We start from the raw sequence: 27,320 nt of genomic DNA, 5'->3' as shown, positions 1-27,320 counted from the left end.
GCTGTGTGATTGCAAAAAGGCAGTCAAAACATGGCAAGGGAGAAACAATCACTTAGATAGCATTAATGAGCATGTAATCACATCACATTGCCTCATATTCCTACATTTTTGTGGTTCTGAAGCTAAAACTTTTAAATAAATCTCACTAAATACTTGGCTTGACATAGTTAAAGAACTTCTCATGTTGCTTGTAGGACACAGGCCAGTGCTTTACCACAGGTGCTGTTTATGTGCCTGGTCAGAATCCAGCTTTGGGGATTGACTGTTTGCAAAGTCGACTTCTCCAGATGTACTTGAGCTTGTCTGTTAAGGCCCTTTCACCCCTTTCATCTGTTCTGCACCCTTCATAGGTGGGATCCAGGGATGGATCCTGTCCAAGGAGCTGGATGTGCATTGTGCCTATGTGTCCGCTCAGAGAGAAATGAAACGTCTCTCATGCAAAGCAAACTGTCAGGCTCACATCTGTGAAAACATGAGGCTTACTTGCTTTTGTTGAAATCTCTGAATCTACAAAGAGTGTTGACTGTGGCTTTTAACATGAAGGTCTCATACGTAGTAATGCAGTTTAACCAGAGCGGCAACTTGATAATTATTATTCCTTTAATTGGCTGGTTAATTATTTGTTACAAAAAAAATGCATTAAATTTTATTAATTATCATTACAAAGCAGTACACTGTAGCTCCCATAATTCAGTAGTTTGACAATTGAGACAGACATGATTTGTTTGCGATAGATTTTTGTAAATTGTTTTGTATCTTAAAATAAAATGGAACATGGGTCAATAGAATATCTCCTCTTGGTCTGCTATAGCACATAGCAAGTGACTATATTTTAAGTTGAAATCAGGACCTGCTTCACATTGAAACACGGTTATGTAAAAGTTCATGAAACAATGTTTATATGTAACTTAAAAAATCTTTCACTTTTCAACCAATTTAGCCCGGTTTTAACTTTGATATCTGGAAAACCTTTGACCTGCAAATCAGTGCTTAGTTATGCACAAAGCCAAATGGCAGGCAAGCCTGTGAATCTCAAACAAAGGGACAGAGCCAAAACGGGAGGACGAGCTCTGTTTGTCCTCAAGATAACGTGCAGCTTAGCTGGCTAAGCTACCATGTTATCTGGGCCGTTTGAGATGTGTGTAAGCATGTAAATGTGTGTGTAAAGGTGTGTGGGTCAGTGGAGATAAAAGAGAGGAAAGCACACAGAGTAAGGCACAAGGAATCTCAAATGCCGTGACAAAGCGTAATAACTGGCCATTTAACGCACAGTAATCCGGCCGCAGACTTACATTCAACAGCTGTTACTGGACTTGGTCTGATAAAACATAGTTATTAGCTTCCACAGTGGCTAACACAGTTAAGGCCCAGCGGCGTGGTACCGGTACAAAATGGAACGTGCTAAACACAAAGAAAAACACACAGCAATTCAGACACAGCGGTCCGTCCCTTTCCAAAATAAGCAAAGCACAATTCACAACAATGAAACTTAGATGAAATAACACACAGTTATAAAATCAATCTCTTACTTGAAATCACTCTTGGCTAGCGATTGATGCGTCAGTTTGTTTGGATTTGTCCGGCAGAGTTTCTCTCAGGCTCCGACGCTGACGAAGCCGGCGAAACTGTTCATTCGGGGCAGCAAAGGAAAACAGCGGTCGACGTCAGTAGGGAGAGGGGCTCAGCGGCGATCTTGCTCTCCGTGAAGGGAACGGTCAGTCCGTGTCTCTTCTTCAGGTACGGGATCATTATGGGGAATAAACTATCAGGATCCAAAAGTGTGTTCAGCAAACACAAAACAGTCTGTTTCTCGTCCAGCGAGTTAAGACTCTTCCTAGGGAAATTAACATTCACGTGAAAAGCGTCTTCTTGTGGTAACGGGAGTTACTGTGGAGAAAGACATCATAGCCGTGCGCCGGGATTTCACGCGCTGTGTTGCGCGTCCCGTCCAAAGGGAACCCAGTGTTTGGATTACATCTAGGTGTGAATTAACGGCTGTGTCGGCTTGGCGCCTTTCTACTGACTGTTCTTTGTTTATCAGTCAAGTCTCTTCTCTCATCTCCTTTCCAGGTAGGCCTGTATTTTGTCCCTCACACGTGTTGAGGCTAAACGAGGCCCAACAAGGGTCATCATGCTTAGGGGGGGAGTGTGTCAAACAATGGAACAAACCTCTGATGGATGGCCTGGATCGCACTAGTCAGACTGACTCACCACTCCCCCTCCTGCCCTCTGCCCTTATGTCATTCACTAAACATGAGAAGCTAATGTTATGCTGACGAAGCTATCTCATTTGGCTGTTTAATGTCTCAAGTTCAGTACCTGTCTGTACATTAAAGAAAGAACACCCACAGTCTGCATAGTTTTGATGTGCAGAAATACCTCCAAGCTCTACAGGGCCATAACCATATCATTAGTGCTATTCACTCCTGCAAAAACAGCAGGGAATTTGACCTGAGGGCATGTTCATCACTCCATCCACTTCCTTTGGCATCCTCTGATGAATTTTTCAACAGGCGAGTTTAGAAGGAGACCAGGGCAAGTGTTGACTGGCGCTCTTCTACATTTCCTCTCCCTACAGGAAAATTGTCACGAGGAAACTCTGGCATTGTCTTGGGGAAGCTGTTGTGCGTTGAAAGCTTTAGCGAGTCCGTAAATATGGTCGTTTTTCACCATGGATCCATTGTGCCGTAAAATGGCATTCAGACGTTAACAGAAAATGTTTGGATTAGCTGCACCCCTGGGTCATACTTAAATATTATTCATCCCAAGAGGGGAAATGAGAAAATGTTTAAGGGGGCTCAGCGTAGTTTTGTGAAGAAAACTGTTTATTATTCTCATTTTGGTTTTATTATCCAATAAGTTTGTGATGATGGATTTCATGTGTTTTCTTTGAAAAAAATAAAATATTTCAATAAGTTGTTAATAATTTCACTTTTCTTTTGTTTTAGTGTTATTTTATATGACACAATAAACTTCTTACCTCCACCCCAATACAATGTAGGTCACTTTGTGCTGCTCTAAACCACATATAAAATTGCTAGCGGCTCTGAGAGGCTTTACTTAGACACAGTGGTGATTTGAGCTAAATGCTAACTTCAGCATGCTCTGGAGACCATGAGGATGAATTCCACGGCCATCGAATAGTTGTTGATATTTCTTTCTGGACCAAAGTGGTAGACCAACCTACCACATGACGGGCATTTCCATTCCCAGAGCCAGGCCACTAGCATGGCTAAAACGTCCTCAGCAATCTTTCTCTTTAGCTTGCTGTCAAGTGGTTTCATTAGGACAATTTCTTCATGGATAAAAAAATTTGAATCCTCACCCAAAGAGTTAAATTCTAAGATCCCACATTTCCTAATTGTTGGGAATCTTTGGGTGCTGTCACATGATGTGACGAAATGTATTTTATTGTAAGTCCACAAAGGAAAGGAATCCTCTAGAAGTTCAAGGACTGCTGCTGTACGTGAAACCAATAATAAACCAATCCTTCATCTCTTCCTATGATGTTACAGATTTAATCACTGTAAAACCTGTACTCTCTCTGCACCACTGGAGCCTTCAATTATTTCAAAGTGAATTGCACCTGGATAGTAATACAGTGAATTTTAAAATCTGTACTTCAGTAAGTAGAGCTAAATCTTTTTTTCTGTGGCATGTTTTTGCAGTTTTTACATTAAATACAGGAACCTGCTGATGTAATGCTACTTTGAGCATTCGGCATCACACAGGGATAGTCCCTCTCCCCTAAGTTATGCCACCATACTTTTTAATTAACTTTGCTGATGACTGGCTCCAGTGTTCTTGAGGCCCTATTTGAAGGGATTACAACAGCAGTTAAGCGAGAGGAAAACAGCACAGGAAGTTTATGTCTCTCTCAACCCTCCAGGACTGAGTGATTAGTCGCTCTGGATAACCACTCTGAATATATGGAGGAAGAGAACCGGTCCTGCAGGTTTACATGTCCATCCAATGAGGGACAAAGGTGCTTTAAAATGTATTTAGCTTAAAAAACTGTACTGTATGGCCCATATTATCAGTTGGAGTAGACTGGAGTAAAAGCAGACAGAAATTTACTGTTTCAATCTGTGTTCAGATCCCTCTTGTTCCTCTAGCTGTACCTTTCTAACATCATTCCTCCTGAACATAGTTCCTTGTGGCACTGTAATTCCCCCTCCAGAGTGCACATATTTCCTGTTGTAGGTTTTCAAGACACGGGCCCATATCTACTTTGTCCTGAGCCTGTCGCTGGGCCTTGTTACGTACAGGCTAACAGCATAGCTGTTACATCCATTCAGTCCACTTAATTCCCTCTGTGTTCTGCATTGGTCTATAGGCCCAGTTAACAAGACTGTCTTCACACAAACGCAGATTTTACATAAGCTCACTATATCCTCTGTAAGGGACACCTCTTGAAATAACATCCCAACATCGGATCTCTTGCTCTCTGGTAGCCAGGCCTCATAAAGTCAGCAGTCTGAGGCTGTACTGACAGAAGGTTTTTCCATTAGGGTGCTGCATCTGTGAGCATTTCACAATCTGCTGTTCAGTTAAAGCTTAGTGTGGCAGTAGGTGTGCTCATCACTCAAAGCTTTTTTTGATGACTGACTGATTGAGATGTTTAGGAACACAGTTATGTTTCCTGTGTTCACTCCAACTTTCCATCTCTCATTTCCTACTTATCTGGCCCGGTGATTCCCCCCTTGTTTTCCACCAGGGCAGGTGGAAGTCTTTAATCTTCTGCCTATTTGGGCTGCCCCCTCTACCAGAGCAGAGCCCAGTAATTGTACCAGCACAGTAATTGAGCTATCTGTTGGTCTGTCTCAGACTATTAGAGTAATGTGATCCCACCACAGGACAGCGTGCCAGACGGCTCCTCGCCCCCCTGATTACGGCTGCTGGAGGTCGGCCAGACTAGGGGGCAGTGGTGGGTGGCAGAGCTTGATTTAGATTGGAGGGAGGATGTCTTATCATGTCCCTGTGGTTATCACTGCAGCAACCAGCCACCAAAAGCCACTGGTTCTCCACAGACAAAGGAATGCCCTCTTACAACTAGAAGTTTTAGTTCACAATAAGATACAGTACACAACATTTGAAAAAAAACACACTTCTACTTCTAAATGACTCATTTAATTATCATATTAATCTTTATCGGGGGTCAGATGTTCTTTACAACAAGCTGACAGACACACAACTGACATTACTGATTTGTTGTGGCTAATGTGTTAGCAAACAGTTCCCCCTTTACACATCCAGCAGAGACAGCTAAATTATCATTTATTTGGAGTTGTGTTTATGTCCACCTAATGAATTTTATCTCTGAGGAGAAATATCTGACTCTTTAGCTGTTAGATGTTCCACTTTCTTTACTCGCTAGTTGCTAACTTTGTCTGCCGTTGGAGCAGGTAGCAGTTGAACTGAAGACTGAACCATACATTAAATGTGACATTAAACCAAAACTATAAGTTAATGAAGGCTTAAAGAGAGCTGATAGTCAGCTGATAATTCTCTGTGCATTCGTCACTATGAGCAACTTCTTTCACATTTTTACATGTAGGGCTGGGTGATGAGATGTGTCCAAAAAACCGAACCTTGTTTTTTTTTTTGTTGTTGAGATGACTTTTTTTCTGCAAAAAGCACAGTTTAAACAGGTTTAGGACTGATTAGTTTACTGTTTACTGGGGGCTTTGACAATAGCAAAAGGCTTAATGTAGGTTGTAACATTTTCAGAATTGACAGTATTGGTAGGAATGATGAGGCTTTACTATATTTCAGGGTAAAACATGCTGTATATAAAACTGACAGGGATCAGACAATAGACAGTCCAGTTATAGTAAGTCACACTCTCCACCTTGGCTCTCTTAACCCCTCCAAAGTCCAAAATCATTCTTTCTGTACAGCAACTATGATGCTCACAAAGCCAGTGTGTCATAGAGAAGCTCTGATAAGAGGTGGGAGAACATTCAGCGTTTATGTACTGTATCAGTGACCCTCAGTGGCCCCTGCATGTCAGGTCTGACCCTCGCTGACTGACACAGCTACCTCACTTCCATAACTATTACTGATCCCACAGGAGGAACAGTGTGTGTAAAATCCCAATAGAATATTCAGTTTTATGCTAGGGCTTTGGCATTCATACGCTGTGAATGCAAAAGAGGATGTGAAACAACAACAGTCAATAAGTGTGAGTGCATTATTTTCCGAAAACTGCCCAGCTCTAATGTAGTGGCCTCATCATGATTCCAAAAATAATAGCTAGAGGGCTACTTGTTCAGCTGTTTCAGGCTACTCCTACTTGTTGTAGTACTAAATTAACATTTATTGCATGATTGTCAAAGGCGGTGCAAGCCCCAAAAATTAATAAAGACTATTTATATTGTGATCCAACACCAGTGGATTATCCACTGGTTTTGAAAAATTTCACAAAGGCAAAAATAATTCCCCTCTAGCATTGTGTGTTATTTTTGATAATGCACAACAAGCCATGTGATTATCTTATACACATAGCTGTTTTTCAACAGCTTGTCCTACATAATAACATTTACAACTGCAATGATAGTCGATTAGTCGATCGACAGAAAATTAATCTGCAACAATTTTGATATTTTGACAATTTTGATTGATTTGATCGTTTAAGTCACTTTTTAAGCAAAAATTCACTGATTCCATCTTGTTGTTGTGAATATTTTCTAGTTTTCTTATACTTCCATACAGGCAAACTAAATATCTTTTGGGTTTTGACTGTTGGTCGGACAAAACAAGACCTTCTAAAACATCACCACCAGCAAATTTTTCCACATTTGCGAACAATTGATAAACTAAATGATTAATCGATAAGTTGAGAAAATGATCTTTAGATGAATCGATAATAAAAATAAGCATTAGTTGCTGCCCTAATGACATGCTGCCTCTTTCACGTTTTTCCTTATGCAAACAAATCAGTTACTCTACTAGTATCGGCTTACATCGTGGCAAGTCAATTGTATTTTTACTAATCATGTATATGATGATACATCAAAAATAAAAACAAATAACAGCAAGGTCATCTAAATGAACAGATGGGTATATCCTTATTAAATATAATGTAGTACAAAACAACAATATATTTGGGCCACGGCCAAATAATTGTGTCAGGCCAAAAGTTCCATATTCAGTTAATGACACATAACTCATGCATAAATTATGGATCTGAAACAAATATGTAAGTTGTGTACCTGTTTACAATGTGTTTAGGCCAGTTACAATCGATAGCTGATTGATTGATTACGTCTTTGTTTTTGCCCCTTTTGTCCAAGGCAGAACCTGGCACTTTCTTTCTCCTACAAAGTAGTTTTTCAACCTTTCAAACTGACTGCAGTGGACTGACTCAGAGCTGGGCATCAGCCAAGCCGATAATTGCTGCAACTCTAGAGAGTTACAAACTTAGAGGAAGTGTAGACTGGCTTTATTCTGGCATTATGCCATTCTCTATTGTTGGCTCATGGTGGACCTGAGCTTTGGTACCTACTGAAACAGTCTGACATAAAGTCAGCCCCACAGCTGTCTGAGCCAAAAGAAATTAGTACAATCAAGAGAGGTGTGTCCAAGGCTTGATGCTTTGGGAATTATGAATGTGGACTGTAGTGGAGTGAATTGCTTTGGCCTCACTCTGCTCCGCAACTCAAAAGTCAATTCCAGAGAAAATCCTGTTCCAAGTGTGTTCATGTTCACACTGAAGCCTCATCCCTCTGGATTGAGAATATTTGAATGTTTGAGTTTTTTTCACTCAGGAAAATGCAGAACATGCTCAAAGTGTTTTCTTGCACCCATGTAAAACATTTCTGGTTTTGAATTGCTCCATCTGTTGAACGTTTCAACAAATAATTTTGCATTGCTGTCAAAGTGATTTTTATCAAATGTATGACAGCATTGTAAGACAGTATTCTTTTCTTGAATCTAATTAGGTGGGTACAATCTATGAATGATTTATATGCTGTGGTTACAGAGAAATGATTGGATGGATGCTTTGTGTAGCCAGCAGCTATACAGTGTGTGAATAATTCACTGTGGACCTCGTCCAAACACAAACATAATGCAGCAACACAGCCAGAGTACACACTGATTGGTTTTTGTTTTTTTGGTTAGTGGATATAGGTCTTGTTTGCATTAGTCTACTATGTATGTATGTGGGATTCCAGTATACAGCTATTCAGGTCGAGTACCTGAACGCCTCACAGCTCTGCAGTCCTGTGTGGATGAAAGCGTCTGTAGGTGGATTTATGCCACTGCATTAAGGTGTATGGCTGTTTCACCACAGATGTCACTGGTGAACTAAACTGATATACAGTTTAGCATTAGATCTCACGCACTGATAGAACCACTGCAACACCAAAGTAATTCTGTTCTTTCATTCACTTTGTGATATACAGCAGAGCAAGGATGGGAATGTTTTCCTTATTTTGCTGCTGTGCAATCAAAAATAGCAAACATATTAGTGTATTACATTCTTAAATTCTCTGTGAGGTAGAGAGATCGTGGTGAGCAGATTTACAGTGGGAATTGCTTTGCTAGGCGTTTACTGGGAGATTACTGGGTCTCTCTTTAGGTTGCTGGATGTTGTCTTCACTTTCAACCATCACCACTGACAGTGGAAACCAAGCTGACCAGTCACAGTTTTCGTGGTCTACATGTCCGTAGCCACCAGACCTTTCATGTCGTTTTTGTGGTGGTGCACATCATTTCTTGTGTAAGGCGGGAATTTTACTGCAAAGATACACATTAACGTCTCTGTGGATAAACGCAGAAGGGTGTTATGGGTAACCGTAGGTTACAGAGGCAGGACGAGCAGCTCAGGTGTGGCCCTGCGCGTCAAACTAGGTAAGAAGTTTATTAAACTTCCTGTTAGGGCTGAAACTAACCATTATTTTTATTTTCGATTAATCTTCTGGTAACTTTCTAGATAAATCAATTAATTGTTTGGTCCATTAATACTAAAGAATAGTGGAAAAATTCCAATCAACCAATTAATTTTCTGTCGGTCATCTAATTAATTAATTCGCTAATCGTTTCTACTCTACTTCCTTTCTTCTTATACCCAAAATCTGTAAAGGTAGAAAAGAACAAAGACGCCTGTGCATGTTTGCGTACGTGCAGAAAGAGAGCCATCGAGATTTGGTCTCCCTCTTCGACATGTGGAGAAATCATGGTGAATGATGGAATTTATGTAGCTTCATAGTGCAATGCAGAATGCATGGCAACCATATGTGTCTCATAAACACAAAACCACTTTCAGAAAGATCATAGATGTGTTGCATATGATCACCCTGCCACAGTTTAACTCTGCATTGTGTTTAAACTACAAGCATATACATTTCCGGATTATCATCAGTGAGAAAAAAAATTAACTCATTGTTATCTAAAACAGACTTTTATTCAATGTCAGACTTTAATTGTCATCACCCACTGAACTGTTTAACTCTCAAATAAATCAAAGGAGTTCTGGAAAATAATAAGAATTGTAGTAGCTATTGAAGTAGAGTAAACAGAATTACTGGGGCCTTTTTACTACTTGTTTGTGTGTCTTTAGAGACTTTTGTATTCTTTTATATGACAATGGTGGATCAGCATTAAGACTTCCATTTATTACACAGATGATCATTTTCCCTCATCAGAAGGCAACTGAGGAGATTTATGGAAAGGATCAGAACATGTCATGATAACAAAAAAGACGAGATGCTTTACAATGACTGGGGGCATTTAAAGAAGATCATACACAGCTGTTGTCTGTGTTTGTGATTTTCAGTACTCTTTCCCTGATGCCCTCTATTCTGTTTGTGCTCATATCTCTGTGTTCATGTCATTGGCTGGTGCTCGCTCTTTTTTTTTTTTTTTTTTTTTTTTTTTTTTTTTTTTGCTTAGAAACAGTAACACATGCAACATATGGTGATATTAATATTATTATCACAGGGTTTTGCACAGCCCTACTTAAAATGATAGCTTGGCCTATGAGGAACATTACTGTTTTTCGTGCGTAACTAGAACACTCCCTGATGATGCCTGCATGTTAGCCCTGTGGTAGAGTAGTGACAATCTAGTTCTGTTGTTTACATGCCCAATGCATGCTGGGGTAGGCTCCAGCCCTCCACAATCCTGAAAAGGATAAATGGGATGGATTGTGAAAAGAAAAGATAGTTAAAGTGGCTATAATCAATATTTTTATAATAACAATGTTTCTAATGACAATGTCAAAACAACAAATATTTCCCTCAGGAGTTGGTGGAGACCAAAAACAAAGCTAAAAGACTCCAAATGAATGATAATGGTGCTCTGTAACTGCTGGATGTGTAAATAAGCAACTGTTTGCTTACAAGTTTGCTATATCAACTTAAAAGATGATGATATGTCAATGTGTTCAGAACTTGTTTTGATCACTGCAGGTTTAATGCTAGACTATCAAATACAAAGTATCACAAGGTTTTTTCTAGGAAATTGTTTAGTCCAAGTGGTAATGAGCCACCTAGATCCAAATGTATTAGTAATGGGAATTACGACTCTTTGAAGTGAACCGGATTTTATGGCTCCATTCCTTTCTAAGAGCCGGCTCTTTCGGCTCCCATTTTAAATGTCAGCAGTAGTGGGTTTTTTTAGCCATGCTAGCGGCATGGCACTATGGCGCCACTTTGGTCCAAACTGAAATATTTTGTACAGAATTTCATGGAAATCCATTCAATGATTGTTCAGACATTCATGTTCCCCAGAGGATGAATCCTTTCGACTTTGGTGATCCCCTGACTTTTACTCTAGCGCTGCCATGAGGTTGACATTTGCGTTTTTGAGTGAAATATCTCTGAAATATCCAGCTATTGGATGGATTGCCATAAACTTTGGTGCAGATGTTCATGTCCCCCTCAGAATGTAAAAACTTTGTGATTGATATAACAATCGAATTTTAAAAACTTTGTTGATCCAGTGAATTTTAACATGATAACACGCTAAACTAAGATGTTGAACGTGGTAAACCTGCCTATTATCAGCATGTTAGCATGAAATTCGTTCAAAGCACCACTGTGCCTGTCGACTATTAGTCTTTTAATTTCAGGTGAAACTTCAGGTGAATCTTAATCTTATCAAACATGTATTGTCAAGTTCAGTTCAATTAACTCAGCAAATTTCACTTTAGAACAACTAATGCACAATCAGAACAAACTATTCAGTACTAGTTCCCTTAGGGTACAGCCTGGTCACTCATAATTTTAAGAGGAACCAACTGTTAGAGTTACAGTGGACATACCTTCAGACTGCACACGAAGACAAAAAAAAAAACTCTGGGTAATTTTGCTATTTGTTCTATTTACCCAAAGACTGAGCTAACCCTCAAGGTCCTTACTGTTCACACATTTCTTCTGATGCAGGACTCAAACATCTGTTTTACTTTTGCTGAAAACAGAACAGGCATGACTGGCATCCCCTCTCCCTCCCTCCTCACCCCCTCCCCATCGTAATGGCCTGATCCTTTGATTATAGTGTTGGGAGAAAAGCACATGAGTATGTTCCTAAGTTTTCCTTGAGGGCACAATATTGGCACATGAAATGTTCTTTCATGAATACTCCTGCACAAGTGGGGCTTAATAAAGACCATCAGAGCATTAGATCAGTAAGTGTGTGAGAACATTTTCCAGTTCCTGGGGCTACAAATTACTGCTCATTTAGATATTGTGGCAGCAGCAATCCCACACAGTTCTCGATATGACAGTGGAGTTTGTGGATTGTGTGATTGATGTTAATGTTGTTATTATGGATCACTGCAATTTGTAAATTGTTAGAAGCTTGTGTAATTGTGGGTCTAAACAATGGCTGATAAATTAGAGATTTTCTTATTAACTATGCAGAATGGACATCTGATGCCTATGTAAACATACATTTCTGAAGATTGATCAATTGAGTCTTGCGGAATATCAGTGTAATATCAATATCATGGCCTTGGCTGTGGTTTAAAGGCAATTTTTATTTTATTTTTTTTACAAAATATTGTGAACCTATTTGACTGTTCTGAGTGAAATGGGTGTTTCTACCTTTTGAGGTCATTGTTTCCACATTAACACTGATTGTTTCCCAGAATTGTCCTGTGTGTAATTACATCCCTAGTGCTGAAACAATTAGTGTTATTTTAGTGAAATGTTGATTAACAGAAAAATAAGATTGTTACTTGCTGCTTTATTCTGTTTTATACCATTGTAAACTGAATATCTTTGGCCTCTCTACTGTAGGTCGAACCTTGGGTTCTGGAAACTTGTGATGGGAATTTTTCACTTCTATTTTCTAGATTTACATTTAATCAATCCAAAACAAATTAAGAGATTCATGAAAACAATCACTATTTGCTAATATCCTTAATGCCCCTTTAGATATTGTCAAATTTTGTACTTCAAGGTGAAATTATTTCCCTAATTGACAGTCACATAAAATGACAATTCAGTGATAAATCAGGTGCCTTTATAGATGGTGCTCACTGGAAGAGCACATTACAAAAACATTTGTCATATCTGTCACACAAATGAAGCATCGTGTTAGTTCAGGCAGACTGTATTACCTGCTTGGCATCAGCTGCTTCATTCATGATTCACCATCAGTGGCTTATTCACCCACTGTGTGGACATTATTACTTAGTTATTACTATAAGCCAATCATATTCATGCAGGTACAGCCATCATAACCTGTCAATTTTACTCTACCTTCATGCCGCTGCATCTCCTCCCGCTCATCTCGTCCCGGCATTTCTTTTCAGCCTGCAGTGAGTTTCAGGGACCGAGCAGACATGATGTGTCTGCTGTCATCCTAGAGAAGCGGTTTATTTCATGTAACGTCAGATCCTAAAATGGAAAACCAAGATGAATTATAGCCATTAGAGGAAAAAGCACTAATGACAGTTTTTGATCAGCTTGTCTGTTGACGTCATAGACGATTTCACTTTGCTGCTTGATGCAGCTGTGGGAAATCACTCCATGTCCCGTCTAAAATCTGTAACTGCCCAGTAGAGTATGTTCTCATCCCATGTAGCCTTTCTGGAACTATAATAACTAATTATTAGACAGGGCAGTGATCATAAACTGTTACTGTTAAAAGAAAGGTCCTTTCTTTTTCCATATTTGTAAAAAATAAAAAAGAAAGGGAAATAATAAAATAGTCATTATGGGCGAAAATAATTTGGCCTTAGTTCTACGCAATGCAAAATCACACATATCCTTCATGTGATTTTGTAGGCTCTTTTTAAGTTGAGTGCCTCCTTGAGCAGTGCGAACTTGGGACTGGACTGTCAAAATAGAGATCAGTATACCAGTTTACATGGGTACTCAGTGATTTTATTTCACTTCCATAAAGTTGGGGGACTGACAAGAGACCATTTTTTAAAAAGTGGTCAAAATTGATGCAGCAGAGGCGAGATATCCTGACATTTAGTCTGTAATATGAGTAAAGCTAAAAAACACAGGGGATCTTACAGTTCCCATAATGCAACTCACTGGCATCTTTCATTAGATCTTGCTTGACTGGTAAATGCCCACACCTTTCAAACTCCAAACCTAAAGTAACTCAGGCTTCCTGTTTAAAAAATTTAAGCTTCAAGCTAAATCGACTAAAATAAAATAAAATAAAATAAAAAGGGCTCTGATGACGTCATCGGATTTTTCAAAACTTGGGAAAACTCTGTCGCGAGCCAAAGAAGACATTATACAACTGTTTTCACAGGCTGAGTGGTACTTCTTGAGACGAGTTAACGTCATGTGTAAAATCGGTGGAGTGCCCCTTTAACACTAGCATCTGCAGAATTCATTGACCTCATGCTGTTTTTCTCTGTTCAGAAAACATTAGCAGCAAATTGTGAGATTAAATTGGACTGAGCAGATGTTCTGCTCGTCATATGGGTTCCTTGATGAATGAAAAATGTCTGTCATTTCCTTGCTATTGTGCCTCTGATCCCCTTTGTAAAACTTAAAACCTGACATCTTGTATACCTGATTAGTAAACTATTTGACCTCACATCCCTCACGGCTGTTAACTGAAGGTTAAAAGTGCAAAGCAAACCATTATTCAAATCATTTCTTCTTTCTAAGTGGTTCTCATCCATATATCTTTGAGGATTCCTGGAAGGCTGATATGTTGGAATTTTTAGTGCGACACCAGATATGTTCCCTCAGTGCCATTCCTCGGGGCAGCCGAGTGTAACCACACAGCTCTCTGAAGACCAGTGATTGGTCTGGCACTGCTGTCAGGATGGGTGTAAAGAGCAAATGGGTCTCTAAAGGGCTGACAGACGTGGATTCATTTATTAAAGCATTTGAGAAGAGTTGGGTTTAATCTGCTTGAGCAATCCCATGTCTTTGGAAAAAGTCCAGAGGCAGTCTGAAACATGTTCATAGGGGTTAAATCCCAGAAGTTCATGTTTAGGTGCTGCTATTGTAATCGTTAGGCACCGTGCTGCTCATGTAGATCACTCCAGCCTGAATCGTCTCTAGTTAAATGTTTCTTTTCTCAAATGCACCTTCTCTGTTAGCCTAATTAGTCTCTGCACCGCCTCTTACATAATGACATTGACATTTAAGTTGGGAATGATTTCAGTCAGTTGCCAGGTTAAAGTGTGATCAGTATACAACAATACCAGTCTTTGAGTGATGACTCGCTTTCTTCAATTATGATGAAGAGCTGTATTCATAATCCACAGGAGGAGCTGTTGAAGCATGGGGTTAATCAACAAAACCCACCTGTGGGCAGGACATAATGTATGGAACTTTACCTGCTCACATGGAGTAAAAATAAGACTCTTCTATGACTTACATCAAATGATGCAAAAAAAAAAGCCAATGGGTGGGAGGTACAACAATGTTTAGCACTGTAGGGCACCAAAAAAAGGAAAAGAACCTCTTTAAATAGGATGGAATTTGTAGCAGCCCTCTGCAGCTTTGAAAGGCAGTGGCCCCGTAAGTGGTTTTCCGCTTTTTAGTAATGCCATCAGTGGTCTGTTCACAACATGTTAAGGTTTTTCCTAAGTGCCAGCAGAAGAATGATTTGGTTTGGTTGCTGCAGATGGTCGCTGCCTGGGTTCCCTAACCTTGAAATATTGCAGAACATACACAGAATAGCCAAAAGTATGTGGACACCCGATCATTACATCCTTTACTGACTGTTGGGCATTAATATAACAGCCTCCAGTCTTCTGGAAAGCTTTTCCACAGGATTTTGGAACCTGGCTGCAGGGATTTGCTCCCATTCAGACACAATAATAATAATAATGATAATAATTATGATAAAAAAACTAACTTTATTGATAGAGCACTTATCAAAACAAAGTGCTTCACAGAGAGAGAAATAAAATACCACAGTGAATGGTAAAATACATAACCAATAAAACAAACAGACAGTTCAGGTAAGATCAGGATGTGCTTTCCAATAAAAATGCGTTTTGAGAAGAGACTTAAAAGAAGACACTGACTCGGACCTAATTTCTTCGGGCAAGTTGTTCCAGAGCCTCGGGGCCCTGATGGCAAAAGCTTTGTCCCCCTTAGTTTTCATCCTGGACTCAGGAAAAGACAGAAGACCCCTGCCCGAAGATCTCAAACTACGTGAAGGTTCATAAGGGATTTAATAGGTCTAAAATATAATCTGGAGCCAGGCCACAAAGAGCCGTAAAAGTAATCAATAAGATCTTAAAATCAATGTAAAGAGGCTAAAACAGGGGTGATGTGATCACACCTCTTGGTCCTGGTTAAAAGTCTAGCAGCTGAGTTTTGTACACTCTGCAGTCATTTCAATGTTTTTTGATTAAGATAAGTGAACAGACTGTTACAATAATCAAGGCGTGAGGAGATAAAAGCAAGTACAACAGTTTCTGCATCACTAAGATTTAAATAGATTGTATTTTTGCAATATTTCTGAGGTGATAAAAATATGATTGGACAAGCTTAATGATATGTTGCTCAAAACATACATTGCTATCAAACAGGATATCAAGATTTCTTGCAACAGGCTTTATATGTTGTGACATATGTTGTTTTTATTTGAGTTGAGCTGGTGAAAATGTATCGACATCCAGTTTTTTATGTCAGACAGGCAGTCCTGCAGAGAACTCAGCGTACTAAGGGCAGTGGTCTTGACAGGGAGGTACAACTGTGTGTCATCTGCATAACAATGAAAATAAATACCATGTCTGCGGATGACATCACCCAAGTGGAGCATATATAAGGAGAACAGTATTGTTCCCAGAATTGAACCTTGAGGCACACCATAATTGATTAGTTTAGTGCAGTGCCAGATATGCCCACCCAGTGTCTCTGTCTATCTTAAAGAATGCCATGATTAATTGTGTCAAAGGCAGCAGCACAAGAACTGAGCACATGCCTGTGTCAGCATTCACATCTAAAAAGGCAGGATTGGGGGTAATACCAGATCTTATTAACTCCACCTTTCCAGCAAAGTGCAAAAGAAATGTTTCACAATCAGCAGGGGCACAAGAAGATGCTGGGTTAACTAACTGATCCACAGTCTTAAATAGGAATCTGGGGTTGTGCTGATGGGCAGAAATAAGTGCAGAGAAATGGCATGTTCTTGCATCTTTCACCATCCTGTAGCATTAGTGAGGTCCAACACTGATGTTGGGTGATGAGGCCTGGTTCACAGAACGTGTTTTTGTTTCTCTCAAAGTTGTTCAGTGGGATTGAGGTCAGGGCTCTGTGCAAGCAAACCTTTTCTCTATGGACTTGGCTTTGTGTACAGAGGCATTATCACATTTAAGCAGGGAAGGGCCTTCCCCAAACTGCTGCCACAAAGTTGGAAGCACACTATTGTCTAAAATATGATTGCATGCTGTAGTATTGAAATTTCCCTTCATTATAGCCTATCCGAGGGCTTTATGAAACCAACATTATACCTCTCTAAGTATTATGAGGCTGCCACTAACATTTATTAGATAGATGAAAGATGAAGTTCTGTTTTTTTTTTTTTTTTTTTTTTTTTACTCCCTCTCTGGCTGTAATGAAAATTCCTCTGAATCACTTTGCCGTCTCACATTTTTGCATGTACATTTTACATGAAAAATAAAGCTAAAGCAAATGCTTAAAATACTGTCGCACACATGCAGCAGATGGTCCTTTCCACTGAAGGTGAAACAAAAGAAGCTTTAGCTTCCAGTTATCACGCAGCAAAAATGTTGACACTTAATTAAAGTTAAAACAGTGCTGTGCACCATTGCTGAAAAGACTGAGATCACACACAGTGACAAAGGTACAATTTTGTTGATATAAATCACACTCGGAAAGAGACATTTTGTAGCACACATTCATTGCCATCCTGTGCGTGAAACTGGGACAAGGTTCTCATACAAGCACATAATACACTGCACTCTAATATTATAGCACAACATTATCTGTTTGGGATTGCTGTTAGACATGTGCATGATGTTTTATATGTCTCAAAGCTTCTTAACTGCTTCACCTGTATTTTCTCCTGACCTGTCTCACTACAGATGAGGTGAACATTCTGCAGGAGCTTTCTCTTCAGGTGTCGAAAAACAGTAACGCCTCCATGACGATGGATGACCGCAGGTGTCCAGTCCTACAGGTGGGACAGTACTCCACCTTGGCTCTCCCTCTTCAACATCTCCTCACTGACGGGTACGGTTTCATCCACATCTCCATATGTTAAATCTTAATTAATAGTACCATATTACTCTATATAAAGGTAAAAGCTGTTGGTTCACTTTACCTTTGGCCAATGGTAATTTATTTTTATTTTTTTTAAAGTATCCTCCAGTCAGTTGGCTGTACATTTTCATTGTGTGACATCTTATTTAGCAACATGTTTGTGTCCATTGGTGCTTACTGTGCAGTTCCTGCCCACAGGTATAACTTATTCATAAAAGGCCTAGTGGTATCCTTTGTTTTCAGTAGCAATTATATGGCTTAATTGTGTGTCTGTTTGTGTTTAGGTTTGCAGATGAGTTCAGTTTACTGGTGCAGCTGCGGAGCCCTCACAGAGGTGAACACAGTGTCTTCACCATGCTCAGCCCCGACAGCCACGTTATGCTGCAGCTGCGGATCAGTCCTTATGCTGTCATCTTCATAGGAACACAGCAACGACACTATGAGTGAGCCCACTTCTTGATTTTAAAAAAATATATATAATTTTTCTGGCCTTTCCCTTTCCAGCCCACAAATAATAAAAAAATTGGGTGTAAGGTATGTATGTATTGAGTGCTGTGAAACCTCTTCGGCTGATTTAAGAAGCTTTTTATTCATGATTACAGAGACTGGAACATGTAATTGACATTAAAGGAGTCGCACTAAGCTGGTTTAAATCCTATCTATCAGATCGATCTCAGTTTGTACATGTTAAAGGTGAGTCCTCCGTGCACGCCCAAGTTAGTCACAGAGTTCCACAAGGTTCTATGCTTGGACTGATTCTAATCACCTTATATATGCTTCCTCTAGGCAATATTATTTGGAAACACTCTATTATTTGGAAACTTTCATTGTTATGCGGATGATACCCAGTTATATCTATCAATCAAGCCAGATTAAACTAACCAGTTAGCTAAGCTTCAAGCATGCCTTAAGGACATAAAAACCTGGATGACCTGCAATTTTCTAATGTTAAACTCAGACAAAACTGATGTTACTGTACTTGGCCCCAAACACCTCCGAGACACATTATCTAAAGATATAGTTACTCTAGATTGCATTGCCCTGTCCTCCAGCACCACCGTAAGGAAGCTCGGAGTTATCTTTGATCAGGATTTATCCTCCCACATGAAACAAACATCAAGGACTGCCTTCTTTCACCTACGCAACGTTGCAAAAATCAGGCACATCCTGTTTCAAAATGATTCTGAAAAACTAGTGCATGCATTTGTTACTTCTAGGTTGGACTACTGCAATTCCTTATTATCGGGCTGCCCGAATAACTCCCTTAAGACTCTCCAGTTGATCCAGAATGCTGCGGCATGTGTACTGACAAGAACTATTTCTCCAATATTAGCTTCTCTGCACTGGCTCCCTGTAAAATCCGGAATAGAATTTAAAATCCTTCTCCTCACCTACAAAGCTCTTAATGGTCAGGCACCATCGTATCTTAAAGATCTCATAATACCTAATTACCCGACTAGAACACTGCACTCCCAGGATGTAGAGTTACTTGTGGTTCGTAGAGTCTCCAAAACTAGAATGGGAGCCAGAGTCTTCAGTTATCAAGCCCCTCTCCTGTGGAATCAGGTCCCAGTTTGGGTTTGGGAGTAGACACCATCTCCACATTTAAGAGTAGGCTTAAGACTTTCCTCTTTGATAAAGCTTATAGCTAGGGGCTAGGGCTGGCTCAGGTGAGCCCTGAACCATCCCTTTGTTATGCTGCTATAGGCCTAGACTGCTGGGAGACTTCCCATGATGCACCTCTTTCCTCTCTCCTTCTCTCCCTCTCCATCTGTATGCATTTTTATCCCATTACTGCATGTTACTAACTCGACATTTTCTCTCTCCCGTAGTTCTGTGCCTTCTCGTTTCCCCTCCTCTCTCCTTCTGTCACTTTCAGCAGGTATTTCTGCCTCCGGAGCTGCAGAGACTGGATCTGTGGTTGTGGGCCACCTGCTGCCCCCGTGTTCCTGCTCGACAACTGCTACTACAGTTGTTGTTGTTATTGGTTCTGTTACTAATACTAACATTATTTTTCCTATAGCTGCCATTCCTATTATTATTAATTTATTAATATTAACACTACAATTACATTTCTACAATTTTAAACATTCTAGGTGGTATTTGCATTGTGCCTCCCTCTATCCCACCCCCACCCCCCCTTTCACAAAATCAATCAATCAATCAATCAATCAATCAATCAATCACACACACACTCACTCTCTCTCTCTCTCTCTCTCTCTCTCTCTCTCCCCCTCCCTCCCTCCCTCCCCTACCTAAACCTAACACGGTAACGGCAGATGGCCACCCACCATTGAGTCTGGTTCTGTCTTGCCACTGTCGCCAAATGCTTGCTCATGGTGGGATTTGTTGGGTCTCTGGGTAAATAATATTATAAAGAATACGGTCTAGACCTGCTCTATAGGAAAAGTGCAATGAGATAACTTCTGTTATGAATTGGCGCTATATGAATAAAATTGAATGATTAATGGGCTAAAATTGCTCAAGTCTACCTGTGAGACAAACAAGTACATGCTTTTGAGTTTTATGCATTATCCATATGAAGAAAAGAGGGTCGTTCTTAGAAATATATCATTCAATAGGTTTACTTAATCATCTGTCTGGCAATACACAAAACGTTTTCGGCCCTCTGGCCTTCATTAGTGTGTCGCACAGAACGTTTTGTATTGCCAGACAGATAACTTATTGAATGATATATTTCTGAGTGAGACCCTCTTTTCTTCATATGGATACATGCATCTAGGATAACACATCTGTTGGTCAGAGCACAGTGGCAACCCTACAAATAGAGTTTTATGCATTACCCGTTATCCAAAACATCCTGATGTCAGAAGGTGATTACAGCATCCATCTCAGGTAATTGAGAACCACTCATGACCATTCCTGCTTCTTGACTAAAGTGTATGAAGATGTGTCTGTAAGACGGAGGGAAGCTCTGTGTTTGCAGCATGTGTGTATTTGTTTGACTGTAAATTGTGTTTGGCTGTCTCTTGGGTGAAATGATTTATTAGGCATCTTCTGGCAGGTTTCGCCTCTTCAGGAACCACAGAGCTTGAAGCAATACATCACTGCAAGACAGCAGACAGAAGTGGGCCAAAAGATAGACACATAGATACTGTACTTATCTTCTGCTGTTGGCACATGGTTGATTTTATTTTTTTACCTTGTTTTGTTAAAGCAGTATGTCTGTCAAGCACGTTAGTTGGTGGCTTCCACCGACAAGGTTGGGTTGGGTCTAGAGCCCAGCTTGACCTCTAGAGGACGCTAGTGGTTTTTTAAACATTAAAGCTCCACTAATTCATATTTATATATTGAAGAGGAACTCCAAAAAATAAAAATATCTCATTAGCAACAACCAACATCACCTATCAACAACATTGGTTGGGGCTTAAGTTTGAAAATGAAAAAAATAGTCTTGGACAGTGTCTCTGGGTCTGCTCTATTTGATACTTTTTTACTATACTGTCATGGGTCCGACAATAGGAGTGCAATGCTAAATCAGTGGAGGGCTCTTTTAACAATACATGAAATTACTATATGTAATGTCACTCGCAGTGACATGCTCACAAAGACTTATCGCCAACTTTTCAACTCTACAGAGATTTTAGCCTCTTTAAGCTCATTGTTTTGGTTTTTACAGCACATTTTCTGTATACGTGCCTTAGTTTGCACTCTCATGAACCTTGTTTCCAGCACAGGCAGCAGTTTTCATCAAACAAGCTCTGTTAAACACACTGCACACTACCTGCCCAGCAACAAACAACAGACAAAGTCCGTGATTAGCTGGTGAAGAAAGTTAAATTTTTAGCAGATAAAGAGCCAGGTTATTTTCCCAGGACCTGGTGGAGACCAAAACAGAGCTAAAAGGAGAGTGAATATTGGATTTAACATTTATCAGGTGGACACAAACACAACTCCAATGAGATGAAAATGTTGCTCTGTGTCTGCTGTATGTATAAATAGGCAACTGTTAGCTAACATGTTAGCCATAACAAATTTATAAGGAGATCATATGTCAGAGGTGTGTATTTGTCAGCTTGTTGTGGAATTCTTCTGCACCCCAACTGACAAAAAAGAAATCCATTAATGGAGCTTTAATGATTTTAAAGAGTTTCTGCTATTCCACTTCTGTTATGTATGTTTTATCTAGCCATGCTAAAGAATAGATTAGCAGTTTTTGCATATGTAGATTTATTTCTGCCAGCCCAACACAATCTCAGATGCTACAGGGATGTAGCGATACTTCATCAGGCCAACCGTTTGCACTGAAATCATTTAAACAGTCTCTTTGACCTACAGCCTGAACCTTACTGTTTTCACAAGTTAAGAGAAATAAAAAAGGTTTAAACTCTTACTTACATCTGTATTTTAACATTCAGAGGGCCCAAGCGTGATTTGAACTTGTCTTCTAGATGAATTCCAAAGACATGTGATTACATAATGACCCATGTGTCTCTCTGTCAGGTTCCCAGTCAGCGGTCTGTCTGATGGAAAGTGGCACCATGTGGCAATCAGTGTGTCTGCCAAGCGGCTTGCGCTGTATGTGGACTGCTCTCTGTTGGAGAGTGTGGACTGGGTGTACCACGGCATGGGGATCAGCACCGACGGGCTGCTCATGATTGGAGGCATCATCGAGGGCTTTGAGACTCCATTTGAAGTGAGTGGCTTCTATCCAGTTTTATCTGTATGTCCAGCTCTGCAACCTTTTGTTTTATTTTATTTTCCCACTGATCATAATAAGAAACATTAAGACACACAAAAGCAACCCCGCCTATAATCATCAACCCCACACCCTATCACCTATTCTGTTCGTTCATTTACAAGATACCCAGAAGCTGAATTCGTTAAGTTTTCTACCAACCACAGGTCAGCTCTCAACTGACTTAACGCTGAACTTCAGCGGGTCTGAATGGCCCTCGTTGGATTTTAAATCTCTACTTTTAGAATTTTGGAATCTTGATCTATATTTCACGTGTGTGTAATAACACATATTATATGACCAGATGGTTATGCAATAGCCAGATGATATTTAAAACAACTGTTGCTGGGTAATAAGCCACATGTGTATAGTCCAGTTCATTTGAATTTAGTCCGAAAAGACATGCATGCCTGCTCATCCTTGCACACACACAAACACACACAAGAAAGAACACACAAGTAGATATTCCAGCCCCGTGGCCCTATCCCACCCCATTCCCTTTTCATCACAGACACAAAGACGTGCAGCCCGTAATGCTTAGAAACCTTGTGTTTGTTTTTATAAAGTATGCATAGAAATCCCTGCAATCTGCTCTAGCCACAACCTCAATTACCTCCCGAGCACCAGTGTTACATAAAATTACAGAGGAAACACTGAGGAGTGTTTGGACAGAGGATGAGTTCAGCATCCTCAAACACCCCCCCCCCCGTTCTCCAGTTGACATGAAGACATCTCACTCCACTTTACTTTATCATTAACCAAACCTGGATGTCTTTGGACTGTGGGAGGAAACCCGCAAGGAAAACATCACAAATCATTTAAACAATTTCCAAAAGCATACAGTTCAGTTTTAGATTGTTGCATGTTTCTTTTAGTCCGTTCCAGGCACCTATTGGTTTTCATTAATTTCTATATGGTATGAAAATCTATTGGTAGACTCTTGAAACTCACTTGAGTTGTGTAATCTGTCACAAAGAACACCAAAACTCCATTAATTATTTTAAAAGTTAAATGACTGTTTTGTGGAAATGCAGTTTAAGTGCAGATTAATTTGAAAAGTCATCATTATATTACCTTGTATGGTCCTTTTTTTTTTTTTTTAAGTCATTTTCTCAAGGGCAAAAACTGAAACTCTTCCATTAAAGGCTGATTTTGAAGGCCCATAATGCACCTGGCTTTGCGTTGTGGACATGCTGTCCCAGTTACAAAAGGCACTCATGTAGCCTGAGGATCAGAGCGGGCAGTGTGACTGTATCAGAATGGGGGTGAGGAGGAGCGTTATAGAAGCAGCATCTGGATTTGTCCTTCGCACCAGATAAAATAGATTCTCCATTTCCTTGTTTCCTCTGGTGACAGCTGTTTACTGAGCTCCAAGGACGGAACACTTCCACACTCAGAGGTGGTGACAGTCGTGCCTCTGGACAATCTTTTGTGTTAGGCAACGCTAAACCATACATTACCGTACTCTGCTTTTATCTCTCTTAACTCTTACTGTCATCCACTCCACTGCAGCACGACTGGGACACATTCTGCTAAATTTTAGTGGCTTAAGACCAAAATATGATATAGCAAGACCTGCATGCTGTTATCAGGCAAAAATAATCCTGTTTATTCTCATCCAGCTAATCTGGTTCTTTGAAAGCAGTTTGAGGAGTGATTTGTTGAACCTGGATGAAGTTATCTTGAATAACAGTGTGCTCTTATTTTGAAATAAAGAGACAAGTTACATAACTCAAGATCCATCACCAATAAAATTAGTAGAAATTCTTTTCCTACATGAATGTAGGCAGACATATGTGTAGGTTGATCCCTCTCTAATTTTGGGGTATAATGGGATTTTTAAATATTATCCTTCTATATACAGCAATACATTTCTGCATCAAATAAAAACAGCAACAATTCTCAGATGGAGTTCCTTGAAACAATATACGCCTCCCACTTTCCACTTGTCTTTGGATTTGATTTGAGAATGTGAGATCAAAGCGCCTGTTAAAATGGGTTTTCAGTTTTCCCTAAAGGGCCTTATTTGTGCATATTACCTGTATGATATACACCAAAAATCTTGAATTTGGCAAAACAATGAGACAATGCAGTTTAATATTAGATATAATTCATTTTAAATCCATGTGTGGTTCCACCAAGTCATGTCAAACCACACACACACACGCTCTCTCACCCACCATCGCATTCTTATAAACACAGCCTGAGGACAGAGTTTTTAAATGTCTGCTGATGTTTTGTTTGTCATGTTTGGCCTGATGTCAGAGTCAGTGTTAAGTAACGGCACCGTGTGTGTGTGTGTGTCTAGGCTTGTCCTTCCATTCTGTGTATATATTGTGTGCATGCATGAAAAGCGACACAGTGCATATACAGAACATGTTCTGCTGAAGATGTCGACTGCAAGATACAGATGCGCCCGACAGCTTTGTCTCTAAAGCTTCATTCTGATTCAGTGCGTTTACATTCAAGAGAGAATTAGAACTAGGATTGCAACTGCTGATTTATTTCCTTGATTATTTGTTTTGTCTGTAAAATGTCAGAAAATAGTGAAAAATGTCCATTTCAAGTTCCCATAGCCCAAGATGACGCCTACAATTAGTTGTTTTATCCGACCGCCACTCCAAAACCCAAAGATAGTCAGTTTACTATCATAGAAGATTATGAAAACCAGTCGCTCATTAAATCATTCAAACAAGTATCATCATCAAGTTCAGTTCTAATGAAACACCAACGACCCTTCCGGGATAGTTCGTTGAGGTCGTGGTGTTGAGGTAAAAAAGAAAATAAACCAATCAATAACTAAAGTAGAGAATATTGCTAGGGCCATGCAAGATGGAGATGGAGAACAAAGACTTAGAAATACTGTCACTCTTCAGTCAAATTTAGTCTAGTTTTAACCTAAATATTTATTCTTATTTAGATGCTGAAATCACCAAAACCATGCTTACTGGATTAGTGCTGTGATTTTGTGTAAAATACTGCTATTTTTGCAAAAATGGCAACTTACATATATCCCAAAAACTGGCATACCCAAATGTTCAGGGTGTGCAAATGCGTCAGTATCTATTGAGAGATTTAAGTCTCACAGGTGTAGTTAGCTATAATCTCCAAAATGTAACTGTATATTAAGAGACATTTCCATTTTTCCATTTTCTACATGAAGATGATTTGTGTCTTCACACTGTGCGTTTGACCGCTCACCGTGTATTTAATGTTTCTGTCTCTGCAGGGTCATCTCCGACAGCTGACCTTCCTGATGGGCGACCCAGACGCTGCCGAGCAACACTGCAGCCACCACCCGCCCCGCTGTAGTGGGACCGCCCCCAAGCCTCCTCGCTCCGCTCGAACCAAGGAGGTGACGAAAGATAAATGGAAAAGAGAAAGAGATCAGGAAAATTCATGTCATTTTCAGTAGTGAAATTAACTCTTAGTATTGTTCATTTGACTTATGTAAACAGCAAGGCTCTGACATGTCACTGAGGTGTTTAAGGTGAAGCCAGATGTCTTTTGAAGCCCGCAGCCCAGACACTCAGACTCCTGCAGTTACTACTTTGACAGCAGAACCTGTTATATACTATGAAGCATGATAAAAGATCATCAGAGGATTTAAAACAAATACTGCACTGACTCCTGTGGTTTTGATCCAGTCTGGTGAATTTAATAACTGTGTGAGTGTTTGGTTGTTCATCGGTTTAGCCCTGAACTGTGTTTGTTTGTGGTTTTTAAATTTAGAAATGGTCCCCTCTGTTTCCACACAGAATGTACTGCTGTCCTCGAATGACCTGGAGGACCTGCTGGGAAATCCCAAGGACAAGTCATTTTTGAGCTTTGGCAGGACTGTAAGTAAACTAAACTACTGAGAAAAAAGCTGTGCTGAAAATCCCCTGTTCATTTAGTTGTTAAAAACTAACGAAAAAAACAATCGCTACAGCCTGGTTTCACAGCTGCGTCCCGGACTTGTAGTTGGAGAGTGTGGGCCGCTGATCAGTTGTCATGGTGATTAGATCCAGCTGTGGACAGGCAGGCAGCTACAGTCGTGTATACCAACCACTGGTCTGTTCGCTGGCTTCATTTTTTTCCCCCATCAGTCTCTGTCTGTAAAACCACCAGTGCAGCGTCTGTCATTAATTAGCACTGTGGTGCAGAACCTCAGGCGTCACAGGCACCAATCAGCCGTCCCACCTCTTGTCCTTGGCTGAATGGTCCACTTTGCACGTGCGCATAAGTGTACGTGTGTGTGTGTGTGTGTGTGTGTGTGTGTGTGTGTGTGTGTGTCCTGTCAGGCGTCTGTGAGCCTGTCCAGTCTGTCCTCTGGTCCATCAGTCTGTGTCTGCTCTCTGGTCTTTGTTGTGGCTTGAAAAAGGGTTCATGCGGGTGCTGAGGCTAAAAAGTATGTTTTGATTAATTATAGTTTTGGCTCATTTCTTATGGTTTTTATTAAAAAAGTTGGAGTTGTTATTTAGAATATTAAAAGGATGTTTGAAAAATCTGAAAAAACAACAACCAAAAACCAATAATGGATTTTAACTTTTGCAACACAACCACTGCGTTATTTTACTTTTTGAGTAAATTGTTTACAGGGTGTATGATCAGCAGTTCATCTGTATTTTCTCCTCTTTTTTTCCTCTCCATGTTCCAGAACCAGAACTAGAGTTTCTGAGATGTACTCTCTGCAAGAACACCTAGTGTAATCTATGGTGATCATCATTGTCTTTTGTAGTTTCTTAGTTTCCTTAGTTTTTTAACTTTTGGTGGGCATGTGGGACAAAAACATCTGGGTAAAAATCGATTCAAACGAATTAAAAAAAAAAAATTGGGGTATTATTCAATGATAATCAGTATAGACCTGCAATGATTAGTTGATTAATCAAATTGTCGATCGATTATCTGCAACTGTTTTGATAATCGAATTTTTAAAGCAAAAATGCCAAACAAATGCCTTTCTTTGTCAT

General features: G+C 39.9%; 1 protein-coding gene across 2 annotated transcripts in view; it reads left to right on the top strand.

The window, feature by feature from the left end:
• si:ch211-196i2.1 (collagen alpha-1(I) chain) overlaps positions 1-27,320 on the top strand; it is a 113,113-nt gene that overhangs the window by 16,795 nt on the left and 68,998 nt on the right. For both annotated transcript variants that reach the window (XM_044174549.1, XM_044174550.1), the window contains 5 exons: positions 17,492-17,639; positions 17,954-18,112; positions 22,134-22,326; positions 25,598-25,723; positions 26,127-26,207. In XM_044174549.1, the coding sequence (XP_044030484.1) occupies positions 17,492-17,639; positions 17,954-18,112; positions 22,134-22,326; positions 25,598-25,723; positions 26,127-26,207 (707 nt within the window). The remainder of the gene's footprint in view (positions 1-17,491; positions 17,640-17,953; positions 18,113-22,133; positions 22,327-25,597; positions 25,724-26,126; positions 26,208-27,320) is intronic.

Source organism: Siniperca chuatsi, linkage group LG18 (assembly GCF_020085105.1).
Source record: "Siniperca chuatsi isolate FFG_IHB_CAS linkage group LG18, ASM2008510v1, whole genome shotgun sequence".
NCBI lineage: Eukaryota > Metazoa > Chordata > Actinopteri > Centrarchiformes > Sinipercidae > Siniperca > Siniperca chuatsi.
Note: the sequence above shows the minus strand (reverse complement) of the source record. Positions and strands in the feature narration are given on the sequence as shown.